This window comes from Ursus americanus, chromosome 5 (assembly GCF_024610735.1).
Source record: "Ursus americanus isolate L20-20 chromosome 5, mUrsAme1.1.p, whole genome shotgun sequence".
NCBI classification, from domain to species: domain Eukaryota; kingdom Metazoa; phylum Chordata; class Mammalia; order Carnivora; family Ursidae; genus Ursus; species Ursus americanus.
Window position 1 is genome coordinate 77,177,635 of NC_142131.1, and position 23,024 is coordinate 77,200,658.

General features: G+C 44.0%; 2 protein-coding genes across 2 annotated transcripts in view; both read left to right on the forward strand.

The window, feature by feature from the left end:
- The window catches only part of CANX (calnexin), a 32,354-nt gene extending 17,510 nt beyond the window's left edge, over positions 1–14,844 (forward strand). The window contains exons 5-15 of the mRNA XM_045794984.2: positions 164–305; positions 860–941; positions 1,462–1,654; positions 3,925–4,114; positions 6,818–6,931; positions 7,229–7,385; positions 8,296–8,511; positions 9,195–9,314; positions 10,191–10,317; positions 10,498–10,577; positions 12,455–14,844. Coding sequence (XP_045650940.1) covers positions 164–305; positions 860–941; positions 1,462–1,654; positions 3,925–4,114; positions 6,818–6,931; positions 7,229–7,385; positions 8,296–8,511; positions 9,195–9,314; positions 10,191–10,317; positions 10,498–10,577; positions 12,455–12,508 — 1,475 coding nt within the window. The 3' untranslated portion in view covers positions 12,509–14,844. The remainder of the gene's footprint in view (positions 1–163; positions 306–859; positions 942–1,461; positions 1,655–3,924; positions 4,115–6,817; positions 6,932–7,228; positions 7,386–8,295; positions 8,512–9,194; positions 9,315–10,190; positions 10,318–10,497; positions 10,578–12,454) is intronic.
- Positions 14,845–16,643: 1,799 nt separating this feature from the next.
- MAML1 (mastermind like transcriptional coactivator 1) overlaps positions 16,644–23,024 on the forward strand; it is a 41,042-nt gene continuing 34,661 nt past the window's right edge. The window contains exon 1 of the mRNA XM_045794985.2: positions 16,644–17,287. Coding sequence (XP_045650941.2) covers positions 16,934–17,287 — 354 coding nt within the window. The 5' untranslated portion in view covers positions 16,644–16,933. The remainder of the gene's footprint in view (positions 17,288–23,024) is intronic.

Here is a 23,024-nt window from a genome sequence, read left to right on the forward strand (position 1 = left end):
GATCCTAGTACTTGTCACGTGTATGCCATAGGTAAATGGAATTGGTTAAAAATTGGCCAGGATGATAGATGTGCCCACCTTGGAGTTTTGCTTGTTACTGTTTAAGAGCTCGTCAAAGGTCTAATCAGGAAGTGGAGTGGAATTTTTTTCTGATGTCTTGCAGGAAAGTGGGAGGTAGATGAAATGAAGGAAACGAAGCTCCCAGGTGATAAAGGGCTTGTGCTGATGTCTCGGGCCAAGCATCACGCCATCTCTGCGAAGCTCAACAAACCCTTCATGTTTGATACCAAGCCTCTCATTGTTCAGTGAGTGACACGTTTGCTTGATAGAGACTTCCCAGGTCTCAGGAGATTATTACTCTGCTCTAAAAAAAAATCACAAGAATGAGTACACGGTACCGTGGCGGGTTTACAGTGTATTTAGGCATCTGTCATCCAGCAGTTTTTCCCTGCCCAGTAAATTCTCTTGAAGCAGATTGACTTATTTTTCTCCTGATAGCAGATGATCAGGATTTTGTAAAAAGTGTGTACTGGGAATCCGCATTTAGGTTTTGTTTTATTTGGTTCTGTGGGTGGTTGAGTAGCCATTCAAACGCCATAGAAGATGAGGGGTGCCCGCTGGCTCAATCCGTAGAGTGTGCGACTCTTGATCTTAACATTGTACATTGGAGCCCTAGTTGGTGTAGAAATGACTTAAAAAAAAAAAAAGTCTTCAAAAACAAGAGAAGATGGAATTTTGATATGTGATATGATCTGTGATAAAACATGTGACCAAGATTGGGGGGAAGGGGAATTAAGAAATTAAGAAATTTGATCTTTCGAAATGCCTTGTGGTTTTCTGCTTTTCTCTTTGAAATCAGGTATGAGGTTAATTTCCAAAATGGAATAGAATGTGGCGGTGCCTACGTGAAACTGCTTTCCAAAACCCCAGAACTCAACCTGGTAAGTCCTTCCTGTTTCCTTGTGTGGCCACCCACAGTTGTCTTTTAAGAATCTTAGAGAAAAGAAAAGAGAATCTTGTAAGACCTGGGAAAGTGAAGGCCTCCTCTCCTACAATTGAAATACTTAGAGGATTGGAAATATTGACTTTGACACTTCTTTGCTTTTTATCTGAAATGTGAATTTCAAAGCTGTTGTGCCTTATCCCTGATTTCTGTTCTGTGTAATTTTTAGTTTTGGCAAACTTATTTCTTTGTTCTATGGAAGAAGCAGTAACTATCTAGATACATGTATTACTCTGTTTCTTGTTTTTTGTTTTTTAAAGCACGTTCATATATATCCTCATGTAAAGTTTCCAGCTAATTTCTGGTTATTCCTATAAGCCTCATAAATGAACCAGCTTTTTCTTTAAGGTGCCAAAAATTTACTGGGGATTTGATTAGAGGAAATAGCACACTTTGAAAGTTTGCTTTTGAACACTTCGATTGAGTCACTTAAAAATAATTCATTTTTGTTTCTGAAGGATCAGTTCCACGACAAGACCCCTTATACGATTATGTTTGGTCCAGATAAATGTGGAGAAGACTATAAATTGCACTTCATCTTCCGCCACAAAAACCCCAAAACGGGTGTATATGAAGAAAAGCATGCTAAGAGGCCAGACGCAGATCTGAAGACCTATTTTACTGATAAGAAAACACATCTTTATACATTAAGTAAGAAAACATACTAATTGGGGCTATTATGGCACTATACATTTATCATCTGTTTAATTTAAAGATTGTACATCTGGAGAAGACCCAAGCCTGCAGATAAGAGTCTTTGTTGACTTAATATCTTAGCAGTGAAAAGAACTTAATTTCTTAGCACTAAAAAAAGCTTCTTTTCCCATAGGTTGAATTGAGAAGCGGGGTTTGAGACCGTTTTAAGAGTAAGCTTTTATGTTCCATGACGAGCTTTGCTGATTCCCCTCATTTTCTCCCATTGTGGATTTTCTTGTTGATAACATATTAAATAATGGGACACAATAGAAATATATGTATGGTTTCTTCAAATTATCTTTCAGTTGAGCTTTGGATGCTCCAGTACCTAGACAGTTGAGGTGTGTGTGTGTTGTTTTTTTTTTAAGGTTTTATTTATTTGTCAGAGAGCACAAGCAGGGGGAATGGTAGGGCAGAGGGAGAAGCAGACTGCCTGCTGAGCAAGGAGCCCAATGTAGGACTCGATCCCAGGACTCTGGGATCAAGATGCTTAACTAACTAAGCCATCTAGGCATCCCTAGACAGTTGAGTTTAATCATTTGGACATTGGAATGCCTTTTTTATTTTATTATTATTTTTTAAAGATTTATTTGTTTATTTTTAAGAAAGAGAGACCATGCGAGGGAGGGGAGGGGCAGAGGGGGAGAGAGAGAGAGAGAGAGAAATCCTCAAGCTCACCCTGCACTGAGTGCAGAGCCTGGCATAGGCTCGAGACTAGGACCTGAGCTGAAACCAAGAGCCAGCCGCTTAACCAGCTGAGCCACCCCCACCCAGGGGCCCCTGGAATGTGTTTTTTATTTTAATGAAGCTTTTCCTGCTGGTTTGAACATATATGAACATGCCTTTTTCCGAAACAATACAGTAACCATTTTTTTTTCTTTATAACAAAAGTAATACATACTCCATATAGAATTCAAAAGCTAGAAATAAGCAAAACAAAAGACGTTTAAAATTACCTGAAGTATCAACATTGTAGTATATGTATTTGGCTGTATGTGTATAAACGTGTAATATATATATATATATATATATTTTTTTTTTTTTTTTCTAGATTTTATTCATTTGTCTCAGAGACAGCACAAGTAGGGGGAGCCGCAGGCAGAGGGAGAAGCAGGCTCCCTGCTGAGCAGGGAGCCCGACTCCGGACTCGATCCCAGGATGTTGGGATCATGACCCTAGCCACGAAAGCAGATGCTTAACCGACTGAGCCACCCAGGCATCCCAACACGTGTAATTTTTTATTAAAAGTTGAACATGCTAGGGGCGCCTGGGTGGCTTAGTCGGTTGAGCGGCTGACTTTCGATGTCAGCTTAGGTCATGATCTTGGGGTCATGGGATTGAGCTCTGCGTTGGGCTCCATTTTGCTAGAGGATTCTCTCTTTTCCTCTCCCTCTGCCCCTCTCCTTGCATACCTCCACACGCTTTCTCTCTCTTTTTCAAATAAATCTTTAAAAAGTTGAACGTGCTTATTTCACTTGCTCCTTTCACAAAAGTGTAAGAATCTCTCTGTGAGAGTATATATGACTGATAACACTGCTGGTCTTCATTATCACTGAGGTCAGTGGCATAGGCGCTCCTTGCTTTCCGTAGTATTCTGGATGTGCTGGGACCTAGTCAGTTGCCTGTGAGACATTTAGGTGTGGGATCCAGGCCTTAAGAGTAAGTCTCACTTAAGATACTTTTAAAGTACCACTGGACTCCAGAAGTACAACCATAAGTAGACATGTGGTTTATTAAAATGAAAAGCTTGTGTACTTGAAATTTTGGTAACACAGATGGTAGTAGTACCAATTCAAAAAATGAGGAAATGGTTTCTTGTTTTTTTGTTTTGTTTTTTGTTTTTGCTGGGGGGCAGTGGTTATAATAAACTTATTTGCCTGTTGACTGGTGTGTAACCATTTGTGTCAGACCGTTATTACGTTAGTTTATATACCTTTGGTATTTGATGTTTTTAATGTCCGTAAGTAAAGTCTTCTGGCATTTTAAATTTTATGTATCGTTTGTTTTAGTTCAAAAATCCTGAGGAACTAGCATTTAGGATTTATAGATAAGGAAAAGAGAGTTAACTTACCCAAGGCTCCAGGACCATGTTCTTCCTCTAACACCCCTAGGTCATTACTCTGTGCTTCGGTTTTCTATTAGAAATACGATCTTCTACTGTGGTAAAGAGAGCTTGGGGAATGAGTGGTTAATTTATTTTTTTAATTGCATTTAATTTCTTTTAGTCTTGAATCCAGATAATAGTTTTGAAATATTAGTGGACCAGTCTGTTGTGAATAGTGGAAATTTGCTGAATGACATGACTCCTCCTGTAAATCCTTCCCGTGAAATTGAGGACCCAGAAGACCAGAAGCCTGAGGATTGGGATGAAAGACCAAAAATACCAGATCCCGATGCTGTCAAACCAGATGACTGGTGAGTCTTTGCAGAACATATGTTCCACGTGGCTTAAGCAACTGAATGTTGGCTAAGATCTCATAATTTCGATAATCTATGATGCTGTCTAAATGGTAGGAAAAACGGAGACCACTATAGCTGAAAAGGGGCCATAGTGGTTATCTGGATTGCCTAATACTGTTTAACAAGCCACAAAATGCTGAAATTGATGATAGAGTTTGCTGTGGTAACATGGTTGGTTTGTAGCAGAACCTTTCTTGGCCTGGCCCTTCCAGTACTTTTATGAATTCACATTTAAAAGTCTTGAAATTTTATTTTATTTATTTTTTTAAAAGATTTTAGGGCACCTGGGCGGCTCAGTTGGTTACGCATCTGCCTTTGGCTCAGGTCATGATCTCAGGGTTCTGGGATCAAGCCCGCTTCGGGCTCCCTACTCGATTTTATTTACTGAGAGAGAGAATGTACATGTGCATGTGCACACGCCAGGGGGAGGGTCGGGAGGGAGAGGGAGAAGCAGACTCCCCACTGAGCAGGGAGCCCGATGTGGGGCTTGATCCCAGGACCCTAAGATCATGACCTGAGCCAAAGGCAGATGCTTAACCGACTGAGCCACCCAGGTGCCCCGAAATTTTAAATTTTAATTTGAAAAATGACCTTTTCCCCATTTAAATAACACTCAAGACATCTCTGCCCTGTTTTGGGCAGTGGAATACAAAGCCACAGGGATACCAGCTGCCCACATGGCTCTCAGTCCAGTTGTGAGGTAGGCGAAGTTGGCATGCACGTAGTGAGTGATCTGATAGTAGGTGTTAGTAGGTGACCAGAGCACCAGGTATACCTGGTCCAGGGGCAGTTTCTTGGAGCAGGGCAAGTCAAACTGAACTTGGAAGTGGAGTAAGAAGTCAGGCAAGTGGTGAAGATGGGAAATGGTATTCCCAGCTGAGGAAGAACAGCGTGTAAAAAAAGTGAAGGAGTAGGAGTGAGCTTGATGTGTGAGTGACCTTGAGTATATGCTGTATAGCCTTTCTTGTAGGGTACGAATTGGAGAGTGATAAAAATGAAAACAGGGTTGTACTGTTGTGTATGGCTGTGTTTGAACTCCGATACAGTGACTTTCAGGAATGTCGAGAAGTGACACAAAGCAGCTAAATTCTAGCTGATGTTTTTCCTTCCTTAAATATGTGTACATGAACTTTTATGCTGCACTAGTGTAAATGCTGAATTTACTTGTGTATTCGTGAACACCGATCGGGACTTGGCCTATTTCAGTATAGTACCCCTTAACTAGCTGTTCTGTTTTGGGGGTGGGAGTGTGAATGTTTAGCTTCATTAAAAGGGCGAGCTGAATGTTATACAATGTCATACGATGTTCTCATGCAGTTAATTTAAAACAAGCATGGGTCAGAAAGAAGCATAATCCTTACTGAGGATAGAAGATGTCTTTGCTTACCAGTTAATGTGGCACTGTTACATAGTAACTGTAAAACTTTGAAATTAGTTACTTCTTCGTGAACTTTTATTTTAATTGTTTGAGTTACAATTCACATACTAAAATCCACCCTGTTAATTGGTACAATTCAGCAATTCAGTATATTCACAGTATTGTGCAACCATCCCCACTGCCTAATTCCAGAACATTTGTATCACCCAAAAAGAAGCCCATAGCCATTAAGCAGTTACTTCCTGTTTCCCCCTTCCACCAGCCCCTCAGCAGTCACTAAGCTACTTTCTGTCTCTATGGCTTAACCTATTCTGGACGTAGCATACTGTAATATATGACCTTCCGTGTCTGGCTTCAGTCACTTAGCATGTCTTTAGGGTTCATCCATGTTGAAGCATGTGTCAATGCTCATTCCTCTTTTTTTTTTTTTTTTAAAGATTTTATTTATTTATTTGATAGAGATAGAGACAGCCAGCGAGAGAGGGAACACAAGCAGGGGGAGTGGGAGAGGAAGAAGCAGGCTCCTAGCGGAGGAGCCTGATGTCGGGCTTGATCCCATAACACTGGGATCACGCCCTGAGCCGAAGGAAGGAGCTCAACCGCTATGCCACCCAGGCGCCCCTCATTCCTCTTTCTGAGCGAATAATACTCCATTGTGTAGATACTGCCACACTTTATCCATTCCTCGTGGACTGACGGTTAGGTGGTTTCCCTGTTTTGGCAATGGTTATGAATCATGCTGCTATGAACAGTCATTACAGGTTTGGGGTGGTTCTACATTTTCATTGCTCTTGGAGCAAAATTGCTGCTGTTTTATTTTTCAGTGACGTTACGAGAGTTCTTGTTTCTCCACATCCTCCCCAGCCCTTGTTTTTATCTGTCATTTTTCTTATAGCCATCCTAGTGGGTGTGAAGTGATATCTTATTGTGGCTTTGATTTGCATTTCCCTGAAGGCTAACAACATTACACATCATTTCATGTGCTTATCGGCCCTTTGTGTATCTTTGGAGAAATGTCTATTCGCATTCTTTGCCCGTGTTTAAGTTGGGTTGTCTTTTTATTATTGAATTGTCAGAGCTCTCTATGTATCCTGAATACTAGACCACTGTCAGATGAATGAATTTTTCTCTTCTATTTTCTAGAAGGAATTATTTTAAATTTTGAGATTAAGCACGACTGAGATCTTTTCAGATTGCCCTGTTTCAGATTCATAAAGTGAGATCTCATAGTGATTCTGCGGTCAGTGTTGTCATAACTAGCTTTTTCTTTTGTGTTTCAGGGATGAAGATGCCCCAGCTAAGATTCCAGATGAAGACGCTACAAAGCCTGAGGGCTGGTTGGATGATGAGCCCGAATATGTACCCGATCCAGATGCAGAGAAGCCGGAGGATTGGTGAGAGCTTCAGTTAACTTTTTAAATTACCTGCTTTTTTTAGTGAAGTAAAAGTTAATGATTACATATAGCCAAGTATCCAACTTTAAGTGTAGAGCCCAACAGATCTAATTACCCGTTTGTCTTTAATGCTTCTGTCATGAAAACCCTTGTTCCTGGAAATGTGGGGACGAGATGATACTCTAGGGTCACAGGATGACACTGAAAGCGTTACTGCAGGATGTCAGGGGAGTCCTGGCATGGCCGTCCAAGGCCTGCATCACGGAATCCATTTGCAATTTGTTTGTATCTCCACAGGGATGAAGATATGGATGGAGAATGGGAGGCTCCTCAGATTGCCAACCCTAAGTGTGAGTCGGCCCCTGGGTGTGGTGTCTGGCAGCGACCTATGATTGACAACCCTAATTATAAGGGCAAATGGAAGCCTCCCATGATTGACAATCCTAACTACCAGGTTTGTGCCTCCTGATGGTTGAGTTGCCTCATCGATCTGTTTGTTTGGATAGAAGTTTTGTCTATAGTGAGGCTACGTTGGTTGATCACTGTATTCAAACAATTGAATTAAAAACAAACTTCAGGGATGCCTGAAGTGTGGTGGGGAGGGGTAGGAGAGGGAGAGAGAGTGGTAGGCCAACTCCGTGCTGAGCGTGGAGCCTGACATGGGGCTGGATCTCAAGACCCTGAGATCACGACCCTGAGATCACGATCAAGAGTCAGACGTTCAACCGACAGAGCCCCTCAGGCGTTCCTGTCTCCCTTTCAAATGTAAGGTATGGGTGGGTGTGTGTCTCTGTGCATATTACTGTGTATATACTTTTCTGTTTGTAAGTGTATTTTTAGTTGTGCAGTCAAGCAATAAGATAAATTAAAATTGCCTTTTAATTAAAACCACCCTTTAGCTGTTCTGTGGATGGCCATTTGGGTGGATTGCCTTCCACCCTTTTTGCTTTCAGAGTCTTTACTGCACTGATCACCCTCGCGCATGTCTGGGTATATGTGGTAACTATTCCTCTAGCTAGTTATCAAGAAGAACAGTTGCTGGTTGAAGGTCACGTACATTGCAAATCACCACTGAGCAAGCCTGTGCTTGTTCAAGGCCATTCGTTGATAAGAGTCTGTTGGAATGTGCCAGGCAGAGCGAGGTGTTGGTTTGGGTCAAGGGCAGGGCCGAGGTTAGAAATCGAAAGTAGTTGGAGTCCAGACATCTTCATCGTTTTCTCCCTGGTACTCAGTTATGTTTTACGAAGGCAGTACTTCCCTTCACTGATCATGCAGAATTCGTTTTAATTCTTACTTAGGTTCACCATACGCTTGCGTCGTTCTTTATCTGAAATGTTTTAAAAAATACATTTTTTTTTCTCTAGGGAATCTGGAAGCCCCGGAAAATACCAAATCCGGATTTCTTTGAAGATCTGGAACCTTTCAAAATGACTCCTTTTAGCGCTATCGGTTTGGAACTGTGGTCCATGACCTCAGACATTTTTTTTGACAACTTTATTGTGTGCGGGGATCGAAGAGTAGTTGATGATTGGGCCAATGACGGATGGGGTCTGAAGAAAGCTGCTGACGGGGCTGCCGAGGTTCGTGCTCACTTGCTGCTTACGCGTTTATGTCTGGCATTGCTGGTGACAAATCGTTCCTTTTGTGGCAGGCTATCTTCTAGGATTTGCTTTTCCCTTACTTGAGAATATTGGTATAAAACGTATGACCGGGTGCCTGCTAAAGACAAAATACTGGGTGTTTGGACATGATTTCATTAGTCTAATGCAATGGCTTTAGATTCCCTATTTGTGTTATGGGTAGGGTAATTTTTTTTTTTTTTTATTAATGTGCTGAAGTATGTTTAACAAAATTTGCCGTTTAGGGTATTTTAATGCACTCTTAAATGTTTAATCTTGGTTTACCAGTATATTGCCATTTTCGCACAATTGGCCACATGGCCAGGCTGTGAGTGGGAGAGCCAGAGATACTGAGATCAAGAAATTCTTTATTCACTGGCCCTGAGGTTAAGGGGGCCTCTGGCAGGCGATTAAGAAACCCGTGTTCACATCCGTGAAAGGGAAGTCACCTTGATGATAAGAGTGGGGGGGAAATGGAGGCTTTTCTCTTATTTCCTTTTTCTGTTGTGTGAATATCTTGGCTCCAACCCTTTGACAAAGGAGGAGCCTGAGTAGTGCCAGGCAGAAATTGAACAGAGGGACAGTGCAGCCTATATTTGGTGTCCAAACCAAGGACCTGAAATCTGTCCTGTCTTGTTTTTCAGCCAGGTGTAGTGGGGCAGATGATTGAGGCCGCCGAGGAGCGCCCGTGGCTCTGGGTGGTCTACATTTTGACCGTAGCTCTGCCTGTGTTTCTCGTTATCCTCTTCTGCTGCTCTGGAAAGGTAGGAGTTTTTCTGTTCAGTCACTTTTAAAAAGAACTCTTTTTATATTAGTATAACTAAGATCTGTTGCCTCAGGTTTTCTCAGTAACGACTGGGCTACATCTGAAACCTTACTCACTGGTCTCAGTGGCCATTTATTGTGCCCAGATGGGAGCAGGATTTACAGCCCTTCAGTGTCTAGTAGTAGTTAAGCCTGCTGTATTACTCTTGCCTAATATTTGGCAGCAGTTTTCTGGAAAACAAAAATAAAAAACGCAACAACTTAGATACAAAACCAGCCATCTGGGCCCAAACCAGCTTTTCCTCCTTGGCATAGCTGTTTGTATTCAAACACTTTATAATTCAGTCTTTGATTTTTTTCATTATCCATTCTTCCCTCTGCATCCCTACTTTCCCCCAAAAAAATACATGTGGGGGGGGGGAAATCAGCCTTATTGTAAAGTCTTTCTTGTTTAGTCTTTGTTGTATGCAGTCCAAAAACCAGGAAAGAGAATTTTGCTTAGGCGCTCTCCTATTAAATGAGGATTGTGTTTCACCCTGCATTCGATATGTTTTGTAACCTGAGCCCCAAAGCTCCTTCTTCAGCCTTCTCCCCCACCACGTTTCTGTCTGCGTGTCTCTGCCTCAGTCATCTTGACTGTTTAAATCTGCATGTTCCTCCCTCACCCCTTGGTTCTTACTGTTCCTTCTGCCTTTGACCCCCACACACATGCTCACTGAAGAGAAAGCTCTCAGGGCGGGAATTCCGTCTTACCATTTTTATTTATGCCAGTATATGGCCTCGTGCAGAACTTTTTCATAGGCATTCAGTAATTATATGGTGATGTAGTACCTAAAAATGTGAACAAAACTGGTGCACTCGGGGGAATATTTCAGAAACAGTCTAGCCCCGCGGAGTACAAGAAAACCGATGCTCCTCAACCAGATGTGAAGGAGGAAGAAGAAGAAAAGGAAGAGGAAAAGGACAAGGGAGACGAAGAGGAGGAGGGCGAAGAAAAACTTGGTAAGTAGACCCCAGCATATCTGCTTTAGGCCAAGACCCTAAGGCGTTTCAGACTCAGAAGCAAGTTATGATAAAGATTGCCCTGGACTCCAGAGGTTGTGTTCTAAGGCTGCTGGTCTCATCATCCAAAACAAGTACGAGGTTTTGCTCAGTTTGTTGTACTTTTGGTCTTTGTCTCAGAAGAGAAGCAGAAAAGTGATGCTGAAGAAGACGGTGGCACTGCCAGTCAGGAGGAGGACGACAGGAAACCTAAAGCAGAGGTAACAGAAGGGGGAGTACGTTTTCCAGCCCAGGCAGCTCGGGGGAAGGTGCCTTTAAGTAGGCGCTTTTTTCAGAGGGTAATTTTAATGGGCTGGGGCAGTAAAAAAAAAAAATCTGCGAGAATTAATTTTGTAAAAGTGGAATTCTTAGCAACACAGGTACACATTCCCTTGGATCATTTTAAACTACATCTGAATCTCAGAAGTATTTTTCTGTGCTGCAGATGGTTTTCTGGAATAAGCAGAAGGTTTCAGGGGAAAACCAATAGAATGTTTGTGAAGATGGTAACTTCAGGTTATTATTCAACACGTCTGTCTCCTCTCTCTCTCTCCTCACTGTGCCCTGAAAAAGTATTTCCTTCCCTGGTGGTCTAGTGGTTAGGAGGGGGAAAAAAGTATTTCTTGAATAATGATTTCATTGTATTCTAAAATTTTTGTCCCTGTTGCTCATGGATTTGTTCATTCAACAAATATTTATGGAGCGCCCATGATGGGTGGCAGATTGTCAGTGAACAAGACAAAGATACCCTTCCTCTGGGGAGCCTTAAGTTCCAGTGGGAGGATACAGACAATAAGCAGTAGGGTTATAAGGAAGTAAATGAATAGTATGTTAGGAAGTGATAGGCCCTGAAAAATAAAAGTAGGACAGGAAAAGGTATTGGAAGTACTGGATGTGTGGGGTGGGTTGCAGTGTTAGAGATGGTAGGCCTTGTTGAAGAGGTGACCCTGGGGCAGACCTGAAGGAGATAAAGGACTTGCCATAGAGCTGTCCATGGGAAGAACATTCCTGGCCGAGACGACAGCCAGTACGGAGGCCTAAAGTAGTAGAAGACCATGTGGCCAGTAGAGTGAGGGGCAGAGAAAAGGAGGGTGGGGAAGGCTCCAGATTGGGTGGGGCCTTCCAGGCCCTGGTGTGGGCTTGGCTTCTCCTCCTGTGAACTGGGCAGCCACTGCAGGCTTTGGGGCACAAGAATGACAGGACCTGATTATGCTGGCTGCTGTGTTTTCTACAGACCAGGGAGAACCAACGAGACCAGTTAGAAGGCTGCTGTTTTAATGCACGCAAGATGCGGTGGCTCTGAGCAGGGTGATAGGAGAGGAGAGTGTGAGCACTCACTGGGCTTTTGGGTCCAGATTTCAGGTGGATTGGATAGGACGTTTGAGGGAAAGAGAATAATCTATACCTTTCTTGGGGCTGTTTTCCAAGCACTACTCTGTTTCAGTCTGCTCCTTCCTGGAAAACCCTACCCAGTTTCCATCCCAGCTTCTACGCCTGCCCCTCCATCAGTAAAGGTCAATGCTGTTTATATCTTCTGTGGCTATATTCTGTTTCAACTACAGTGTAAACTTTCAACTTATTTCGGGTAGGGACCGGTCTCACACACTGATTTTATATTCCCCAGTCTTCCTCAGAGAGTAAGACGTCGAGCTGTAGAGCAGAAGGAGCCCTGGGCTGACAGTCTTGACCGTTGTGTGCGGCTCTGCTGGGATAGTCTTCCACCCCCTGAGATTCTAGCTTTCTCAGCCTCAGAGTGGGGCTAAGGTGCCCACAGGCCAGTAGGTTCAGTTATTCAGGATTGAGCGAGATCACGTGGGAAAGCATGGCATCTGGTCCTTTTTACAGAAAATGTTGATGGGTTAGTTTGAGGGAAGTGGATGTTTATAGAAAACAATACGGACTAAATTAGAGCACAGAGAGCCCTGCCACCTCTGAGACAATCGTTGTCTTTGGTGCATTTTCTTCTAATCATTTTTCTTCTCTGGTGTTTTCCTCAGATGGGTTACCCTCAGCCTGGCTGATCTTGAAAGCTTGGTGAAGTTTTAACTTGTTTAAAGCATGCTAATTGTCGCGAATTTCTTATTTTTTCAACCAACAGGAGGATGAAATTTTGAACAGATCACCAAGAAACAGAAAGCCGCGAAGAGAGTGAAACAATCTTAAAGAACTTGATCTGTGATTCCCTCTCCCTCCCCTTCCCCTGCAAGCGTGGTCCTAGGAGAGGGCCTGGCACACCTTAGGTTGAAACTCAGAAAAACCTCCAGACGTCACCATCGACAGGTTCCAGTCGAACACTAGCCCGTGTAATTGTAAACATCTAAGCAGTCAGTACTTGCAGTTGTGACATAAAGGACCCTGTTTCTGTAGAAAGAAAGCATATAACACGAATGGTTGTGAAATGTAACATGAAGCAACTAACTTGTATTTTGTTTTTTGTTTTTGGTTTTTTAAACATCTTTGTTTTTTAAACTAGAGTGATAGAACTTTGCCAGTCTTTGAAATCTTGGCTTAATTTAACATATTAATCTGTCCATGCAGAAATAACACCGACCTTTAGAAATGCTAGGGGGATGAATTGCAGTTTTCATAACCAAATTTGTTTAAGTTTGGTATTACGAAACATTCAAGTGTTCTCTGTCCCTTAAAATTGATAATCATGTTGAAAGTGCAGTTGTTTGTGGTTATAATCTTGTTTCGCTTGCTTCCATCACCTAGTTCCTCCTAAGGAAACTGAGGAGATGGATTGGATGGAACCCCAAATTTATGTAAAGGTTCTGTTTCAGTTGTATTAAAAATAGACATACAGAAAGAAGAAACCTTTCCTCTTGATGTTGGTTAGACTGTACCGTGCGTGTGTTCTGTTGCCCTTGGGACAGCTCCGTTCCCAGACAGCTTTGCAGTCAGTGGAGGAGGTGGCATAAGGTGGCACTCGGGCAGTCATGCTTCCCAAACTGGGAGAGTCTGGGCTCCAGCCTTCCAGAGCAGGTGGCTGTTTAAGGAATGCTCCCAGGGCCTGGGAGCTCCCAAGTAGACGCCGGTGTTTTCATCACTTCTTCCACTGTGTTGACACTGTTTCCTTCCCTGTTTGCCCAGACCCCCAGCTTTCTCCTCTGCTATGCATTTTCTTCACAGCGCAGCTTGCAGTCCGTCGCTGAAAATGATTATAAGCTCCGCATAGTGTTCAGCTTTATTGTGATTAAGTGTGTGTTTCTTCTTCCTTTTTTAAACAGACCCACACCTTTCCAGGGTCAAAGTACAGGATAGAATACTGTCTTTCATTTTTATCCATTTCTTTTACTCTGTGTAAAGACTTGAGAAGTCTAAGCCAGAGGTGAGCCAATTCAGAATTGACTGTAATTGAACACAGGCTAAAAGTATTTGTGGGAGGAGTGACATACAGCATGAATTATCTGAATTTTTTTTTTCTTTTTCTTTTCTTTTTAGCTGCTAAACTTTTTAAGTCTTCATTTGCAGTTCATGTAACATTTGTGTCTTAAATTACATGATAAAGCAGTCCTGTTGAAAAAAATTTTTTGTTTGGGTATGTGGCTTGTAGAATTCTTTAAAAAGTGATTTTAGATTTTTTTTTTCACGTGGAATGCAGATGGGTGCTATCAGAGCCTCTCCCCCATCACTATAGTGTAATATTATTACACCACACTGAAATGTATTCAGAATTGTTTTAGCTTTATTCTTTCTTCAGAGGTGTTTCAAATGTACCGATGATACTGTTTCTTGCACTGAATATATAAACACTCCAAAGTGTTTATATTGGGGAGATTTGGGGAGGAAGTATATTCGTAAAAGATGAAGGCTGTATCTGTTTATTTTGTTTATCTTCAATTTTTTACTGGTTCACTGAAATTCTTATGAGGGTGGGATGAATTTTTTCTTGCTGTTCAGTGCTTTATCCTTTTCATCTGTTGTTCTGTGGTCACAGTGACCTTAGCTATGTAGCAGACTTTCCCAAATGTATTGAGTGCAAATAAACAGTTACTTAGCAAGACCTGAAAATACGTCTGCAGGTTTCTCCTTGAAGTAAATGTGTGTGAAGTAAATTTCCAGCAACCTGCCTTCCTCACTGTCCATTGATGTTACATCTCATGTCTCACTTAACAGTTTTTTCCAGCTGAGCTGTGGAATGACAAGTATAAATTAGAGTGTTCATTTGCCTTTCCAGGATCCTTTAGCCAAGATTGTCAAAAGAAAAACAAAACAAAAGTCTTTCCTTGGTTCTCTTTTTCATTCTTTGTTGAAGGTGCAGCCTTCTGATTAAATGTCTGACACATTAATGAGTGACCAGCAGTGTTTAGCTCTTAAAATGCACTTACGTAATAGTTCTACGTGCTGGCTGTCTGTCACAGTGTTGTAAAATGCCCACTCCATCAGATGTGATCCTCGATTTCTCTTATCCACAAAATACTCTCCATTTTTCTCAAATTGTCACGTCACTAAATGGTATTACATTAAAGCCCTGTGTTAAGTGTCTGCTTTTGACTGAACTTCTTCATGGTAACTTTCAAGTGTTTTACTGCAGAGAATGTGGACGGTTGAGTAATTAGTTCATGTCACCATGTGAATTTGATCCAATCAATTCTGTGTAAATTCTGCCTTTTTCTGGTGGATTGGGGGTCAGCAGTTTGTTTTATAATAGGGATAGCAGCTCAGAAGGGGGGACAGTAATTTGTACATAATCTTTTTTTTTTTTTTTGAGATTTTATTTATTTGACAGAGCGAGCACAAGCAGAGGGAGCGGGAGAGGGAGAAGCAGGGTCTCTGCTGAGCAGGGAACCTGACACGGGGCTCGATCCCAGGACCCCGGGATCAGGACCTGAGCCGAAGGCAGACACCTAACTGACTGAGCCAACCAGGCGCCCCACCACCCCTTTAAAAGATTTTATGATAATATTCTTTAAGATGTATGGGAGCCATTGAACTTTTAAATTTTTATTAGAGAATGTTCAGAATCAGACTCCACTTTTACATATTCTTACGTATTTCAGGGATGTTTTTGAAAGTTAGGCCAAAACGTCTTAAATATGTGCCATATAGGCTTTTGGATCCCTTACTAGAAGAGAAGTACACAGTGTAGTAGTACTCTTAGTTACTATTATCTCCCCTATTAGAAAATAGTTTAATTCTAATGTAAAATATATGAAGACTGGAAAAAAAGCAGAACAATTGATGGGGCTCTAGGCACTTTTGCCTTGGGCCGCTTGAATTTATTTTTTACTGCATCTGTATAAAAACAAATACTACTTGAATAAGAACTCATTTTCTTTTTCCTTCTGATTTTAAAATATTTTTGTGAGCCCTAGTAAAAAGTTACTGTAACAAATGTTCGAGCTGTTGGTGGTCCTGGCATCTCCTGTTTAACTTTTTAGCAATTAGGGTGCCCATGACTGTTTTTCGTATCTCTTGGGCCAACGCAGGCTTAGTTACCTAGTTTTAGTACTGAGTCATTGCTCCTGTTTCCCGCCCCCCCCCCCCCGTCTCCCACCCCCTATGCCTACTGGTTATAATACTCAACGTAATTGTCTCTGGTTGCATTTTGTTGACTCAATTTTACCTAAGCCACCGTCCTTAAATGGCAGGCCAGGCTCCCTGGTTTTTGGCTGAAGCAGCATCCTATACAAGTTCTAGTCCCCACTAATGGAGCTAGCTCGATTCTTCCTCACACCCTCCTCTTCGCATCTGCCTTTTTTTTTTCTTCTTAAGTAGTACTTTTGAAACTTGTTCAAACTTTTGTATTAGGTAGAAACTGACAGCCCCAGTGATTCAGAATGGTGAAAGAGGAAGCCTCCTCCAGCTCACTCGTGGACAATTCCGACCATTTATGAGGCCGGATGTAAGGAATGCGGTCGAAAAACAGCTGACATTGAAAAAGCGTGGCTACTTTTGAGTTTATGAAAACATCTCAAAGGCTGCAGGGGAAGAAAATGGTGAAGCGCTGTAGTGCCAGGCAGGCGTCCGGGTCGGGCGGTTAGGCTACGCCGCGCGGACTGCCCCTTTCCTCCGCGGGCCCGGAAGGGCCTGCCGGCGAGGGGTGGCGTTTAGGACCGGCTCCCGTCGGTCATACTTAGCCCTGTGCCCCGCACTGAGGCCCGCCCAGGGACTTCCCTCCGCCCCTCACTTGAGAGTTCCTTTTAAACTCCGGCTCGGGAGCCCCAGCGCGCCTCTTGCGTGCTCGCCCCCGCCCCTCGGGCGGCCCGCTCTTCCTCCTCTGATTGGCCGCAGTGCCTGCTCATCAGCCGTGACGCGGGGGTCGCCTGCCGGGGCCCCGCCCTCTTCCGAGAGCCCTGAAAACAATTTTAAGATGGCGGCGGCGGCGGCGCGGAAAACAATGGGGCCGGGCCGGCGGGGACAGGCCGAAGCCTGAGGTGGGCAGCGAGCGCCGGCCCGGGTCGGGCCGAACGGGGCCCGAGAAAGACCCGCCGCCGCGCGGGAGCTCGCTCCGCAGCCCGCGGGGCCATGGCGCTGCCGTGAGGCGGCCGGGCCGCCGGCGGGGAGCGGAGCCCGCAGTGCCAGCCGGCCCCGAGAGGCCCGCCCCGGGCCCGGCCCGTGCAGCCCGCGGCCCATGGTGCTGCCCACCTGCCCCATGGCGGAGTTCGCGCTGCCGCGGCACAGCGCGGTCATGGAGCGCCTCCGCCGGCGCATCGAGCTGTGCCGGCGCCACCATAGCACCTGCGAGGCCCGCTACGAGGCCGTGTCGCCCGAGCGCCTGGAGCTCGAGCGCCAGCACACCTTCGCCCTGCACCAGCGCTGCATCCAGGCCAAAGCCAAGCGCGCCGGCAAGCACCGGCAGCCACCCGCCCCGGCCCCGGCCGCCGCCCCGGCTCCGGCGCCCGCCGCCGCCCCGGCATCCGCCGCGCCGGCCTCGGCCCCGCGTCTCGACGCGGCCGACGGCCCCGAGCACGGCCGCCCCGTCGCGGTGAGTAGGGCGTGGGGAGCAGCCTCTGTCGGGGAGACGCTGCCCCTGACGCCGCCCGGCAGCCTGGAGGCTTCCGCGGTGCCCGCAACTCCTCCGGTCTGGCTCGGGGGAGGCTGACATGGCAGGGACTGAGAGGTTGTCATCTGCGGGAAATGGCCCTGTGGCATTCACTTTGGGAGAACAGGACCGTAAGGACCGTACTTTCATTAAGGCCCCCGGCTGGGGAGGCTGGGGAACGGTGGCTGAAAGGTGGTTCTTCCAGGCTTGATTCCGAATTTTTGGTAACTTTTCTGGGGGACAGACTGGCATAGAGTTGCCTCTGATAGTGGCCTGATTTATTCTGCGAATATTTATAAGGTCCTTGCTCTTTGAAGAGTCAGGTCTTACGTATGGAAATAAGTCGATCCGCAGTTGTCCAAATTAAACTTCTGAATGGAAAAATCCAAAAATCTTGGGAAATCGTAGTAAAAGGCATAATACTGCTCATTGAGTTGCAAAGAAAGTATTGCTTGTTTAGGCAGCCCAGAAATGTGTGAACTTGTGATTCCAGCAATATTGTTGACAATTTCCGTTTTCATTTATAAGCCTCTTGAAAAATCTCTGATGGTGTTAGAGAATTTGTTGGGTAGAGATTTACCTTCCTGAAACTGATTTATAAAAGGAAGATAATAAGAATTAGTTGTTGTTGTTGTTGTTGTTTTCGTGGTGATTTAAAGTTTAAAACAAGTGTTACAAGTCTAGTTTGTTCTGTGTGTTGTTTAAATTTGTGCCTTTATTACCTCTCACTAGGCTATTGTTGTGCTCTTCCTTAACTAGTCTTTGGTCTTTCTTCCTCTCTAAATGTTCTGCCTCCACAGGTCCAATGCTTTGGTGGAATTCTTTTCCTTATTCTCTCCTACACGGGGCTGCTGGACATTTCATTGCTTATCGTACGCACTCGTCCAGCCTTCTGAACCTCACTTTTTCCGTCTGTAAAGTGTGGATGTTGTTCATCTTCTTATCCTCCAGGGTTCTTACAAGACTCCAGTGAGTGCGGATGTGGAAATATTTCATAAACAGAGAGGCTGCTGCCCACAGGACCCTTCTCCCTTTTCAGAATCCTGCCATCCTTCAGGTCATCTTCCTCTTCTTTAAAGCTAGTTTCTGACCACCCTAGCCCACAATCGGAGTCTTCTTTGTGAAAACATTTAGAAAAGGTATGGTCTGTGCTCTTTATTTTTAGCACATAGTGGTCTGCTTTAGGTCACGTCTTGCCACCTAGACTGTAAGCCCCGGGAGGCAGGAAGGAGTTTGGCTCTGAGTCCTGTGCACAGCTTAGGCCCTCAGCACATGTTTGTTGAGTGATTGGTATTAAACTTTGTAGTACCTCACTCAGTCATCTGTCCTCTTATGCACTAATCTCGAAAAGTAAAATGGCTTAATTTCATGAGCCACATTTACTAACAACTCCTGTTTTAAGGAAAGCTTTTAAGAGTAGTGGGTGATCATTCCAATTTAAGTAAACAATGAGAGCTCATAAAAATCCTAGTTTTAAACTCAAATAGTTGCCTTGAACACCCTGTAGAAGGTATATGAGTAGTGATTCAATTTGTTTAAAGAAAGTAAGAGCTTAGACCCCGTATGTTATTTTTAGTCCTGATTTACTAGAAAGAAATGAGGCATGCTGTTTGAAGAGAAATTAATTCTGAGTGTGTTAGAACTTGACTCTGGCTTGTCAGTCATTCCTTCGGGTTTTAGAGCCCGATCAGTTGTGCCATGTTATGTTGATGTCCTCTCACATTAAACTTTGACCCATGGATTTCATGAATTTAAACTTCAGAGTGGAAGTGCTCTTCCGCCTCCCTCTTAGGAAGGGGGACCCTTTTCACTTCAGTCTACAACTGATTCTAGCTGAGCTCTTTGGCCTTGGAATGGGGTCGTAATAACAGAAGATCAGTGTCACTAAGAAAACAGCGGTGTTTTAATGGCTTACTCAGTTCAGCTAGGAGAGTGTCCTTGCCTGGACAGGGCTTTGGCTTGGAGAGAGAGCACAGCTTTGCACAGAGAAATGGAGAGGAGAAGGTGCCTCTTAGACATTGTTATTTTGGACAGTTCTGTATATGTACTTGATCTAATTAATATCCCTTACTTAGGGAATATTATTAGTTCTTTTTTTCCCCAAATGTACTATAATACTGGTAGGCAGCTGTTTCATCAGCAAACCATTTGTAAAACTGAAGAAGGATCAGATTTACAACAGAGTTCACCTTCAGGTTTTTTCATTTCTTAGGATGTCCCATCACAGCAGTCGTAACCTCTGTCTGCTTATTCTGTTGGAAATGGATCAGAAACAGTGCCTCAGACTTTTTTCTATTCTAGTTGTCAAGGAATGACCTTTTTGGGTTTCTTTATACTGTATGTGTATTAAAGACCAGATTTTTTTTTTTTTTTAAGATTTATTTGAGAGAGAGAGAGAGCAAGCGGGGGGAGGGGTAGAGGGACAGGCAGGGAGAGAATCCCAAGCAGACTCTCTGCCATCTGCAGAGCCCAGTGCAGGGTTTGATTCCAGGACCCTGAGATCATGACCTGAGCTGAAATCAAGAGTCGGACCCTCAACTGACTGAGCCTCCCAGGTGCCCCCAGGATTCTATTCTATTCTGTTCTTTTCTTTTTTTTAAGATTCTATTTATTTATTTGAGAGAGAGAGAGAGAGAGAATGAGCAGGGGAGGGGGGCAGAGGGAGAGGGAGAAGCAGGCTCCGCGCTGAGCAGGGAGTCTGAGGTGGGGCTCTATCCCAGGATCCTGGGATCATGACCTGAGCCGAAGGCAGACACTTAACCAACTGAGCCACCCAGGCGCCCCCCAGGATTGTTTTCTAATGACGTTAAGATTGACTTCTTTTGGGATGCCTGGGTGGTTCAGTTGGTTAAGCATCTGCTTTGGCTCAGGTCATGATCCCAGAGTCCTGGGATCAAGTCCCGCATCGGGCTCCTTGCTCAGTGGGGACCCTGCTTCTCCCTCTGCCTGCCGCTCCCCCTGCTGTGCTCTCCCTCTCTCTGTCTCTGACAGATAAGTAAATACAATCTTTAAAAATAAAAGATTGACTTTTTATTAGGAACGCTAGTTTATAGAGAATTATCCAACCACTTTATACAAGCATGCATTCTGTAATGAAAATAGTCCTATACAATAGCTCGAACATTTTCTTTTAATAAAATGTCATAAAGGTTTATGCCTCATCTCTTTATCCACCATTGTTACACTTTTGCTGCTTATTCCTTAAGTAGTTGTGAAAGTCTATGGAGAAATATGACCGTTGTCTGCCAACCATTCATGGAAGTTGCCTTCCTTGCTTAGTTTAGGTGTGAAATCTTTCCCTTTCTCTCTCTCTTTTTAATTTTTTATCTGTACGTAATTTAAAACTTAGAGAAAAGCTACACAAAAGTACAAAGAGCATCTGTACATCCTTCACTTAGATTCTGCCCATATTACCATTGTGCCCCATTTGCTTTAAGTTTTGCAACACACGCTTTTTTTTCCTGTCCACATCCATCCACCCATCTCTTTCTCTCTCTTTTAAAACCTTTGTTCTGTGAACTACATGAGAGCACCACCTGCAAACCTCCCAGCTCTCTACTCGAGACACCCCGGTGTGTCCCTTCTAAGAGTTAAGAAACATGCACAGCATTTTAATAATGATTTTGTGGACCAGACTGTGTTAGAATTATGCAAATATGGGGCGCCTGGGTGGCTCAGTCGTTGAGCGTCTGCCTTCGGCTCGGGGCATGATCCTGGAGTTCTGGGATCGAGCCCCGAGCCCCACGTCAGGCTCTTCCGCCTGCTTCTTCCTCTCCCACTCCCCCTGCCTGTGTTCCCTGTCTCGCTGGCTGTCTCTCTCTCTGTCAAATAAATAAATAAATAAAATCTTAAAAAAAAAAGGAAGAATTATGCAAATAACAAATTACTTCTAGGGAGTAGATATTTCTGAACGTGAAACAGACATCGTACTGTAATCATGTGGGATAGTTTTAGAGAAAAGATGACTAATGTGGCTTTAGGATCCCATTTCTTCCTATAACATCCTGGACCTTGTCCTGGCACTCTTTCCTTTTTTTATCTTTAGTATCCCCTTTCCCACCCGGCCCTTCCCTTCAGCTTGAAAACATAGGCAGTTATTCTCCTTTCTTTTGTCTTTTCTCACCCTTAAAATAGTATTCCATCTTTTTCCTTCCCTTTGCCCTTTCCCCTTGAACTTCCCATTTACTCATGAGCCCATTGTAATCTGCCTTTTCCCTCTTCTACTCTTCCGAAGTTGCCCCTTTAAAGGGCACCAAAGATGGAATTACCAAATTCAGTGGCTTCTTAGTCATCATTCTTTCTGACTTCCTCCTTCTCAAGGCTCTTCTCTTACTTAGCTTCTACTCTCTTCTGATTCTCTTTCCAGCTTTCTGTTTCTTTCTCAGTCTCCTGCTTTCCCTTACTAATTCATGCAACGAGTACTTGAGTGCCTACTGTGGGCTGGAGGGTATTTTAGGCCCTAGGGACACAGCAGTGAACAAGACAAATTGAAACTCTGCCTTCGTGGAGAAAGACATTGATAATTTTAAAAATTAATTTTTATAATATGATGATGCTAAGAAGAAATGAAAAGAGTAATGTATACTGGTTGACTTACAGTAGCAGCTTTAGGTAAGATGCTCCGTCTTTATTTGGGCCTGATGACAGGAGGTCATCAGTCAGCTTAAGTCTCGGAAAAGAATATTCCAGTTAAAGAAAACCACTAGCACAAAGTCTCTGAGGCAGGAACCTTCTGAGCTTGTCTGAAGAACAGAAAGGAGGTCATCGTGGCTGGAGCCGCATGGCAGGTGGGCAGCTAGTAATGAGAGGTAGGTAAGAAGGACCAGATCAAGTGCACTGGGAAGCAGTTAGCAGGATTTTAAGCAGAAGCATGACTTATGGGTTGTTACTTTTTTTTTAAAGATTTTATTTATTTATTTGAGACAGAGCACAAGGAAGGGCAGAGGGAGAAGCAGACTCCTTGCTGAGCAGGGAGCCCAATGCGGGACTCGATCCCAGGACTCTGAGATCATGACCTGAGCCAAAGGCAGACGCTTAGCTGACTGAGCCACCCGGGCGCCCCCATGACTTAGTTCTGGTGCTAGGTGGAGAATGGGGTTGGTGTGCACAAGAGTGGATACAGTTAAGGCTTTCGCGGTGGTCTAGACTGGGGCTGGAGGTGGCCGTGGCAATGGAGAGGACATGGGTTTTGTGCAGCTCCCAAAGGCAGAGGTGACAGGGCTCAGTGATGGGCCAGATGAAGTGGGCCAGATGGGGGGGCAGGAGGGAGATGGGAATTGAGGGGAATTCCGATTTTTTTGGCTTGTGAAACTTCCTTTTAGATACCAGTATTCACCAGGTGGTTCTGTCCTCCACTTTTTCCACTCAGTCGTGTTTTCCTGGGTCATGTCATTGTTTCATGGCTTCATCTACCACCTATAATAATAAGATTCTCCAAATCTTTCTTCCAAGTTTCAGATCCGTATTTCCACCTGTCCTCCAGACCTTTTCCACTTTTATTTCCCACAAATCCAAAATGGACTCTCCCTTTTTCCAGCCAATCTTATATTTTTTCTGGTTATTTTTCTAGTCCAGTCATCCGAAGCAGAAACCTGTGAGTTGCCCACTCCTTTCCTACACTTTCAGCTTTCCACTGGTCTGTTCAACCATCTGAGCTTCTAGGAGCCAGGAATTGTGGTGG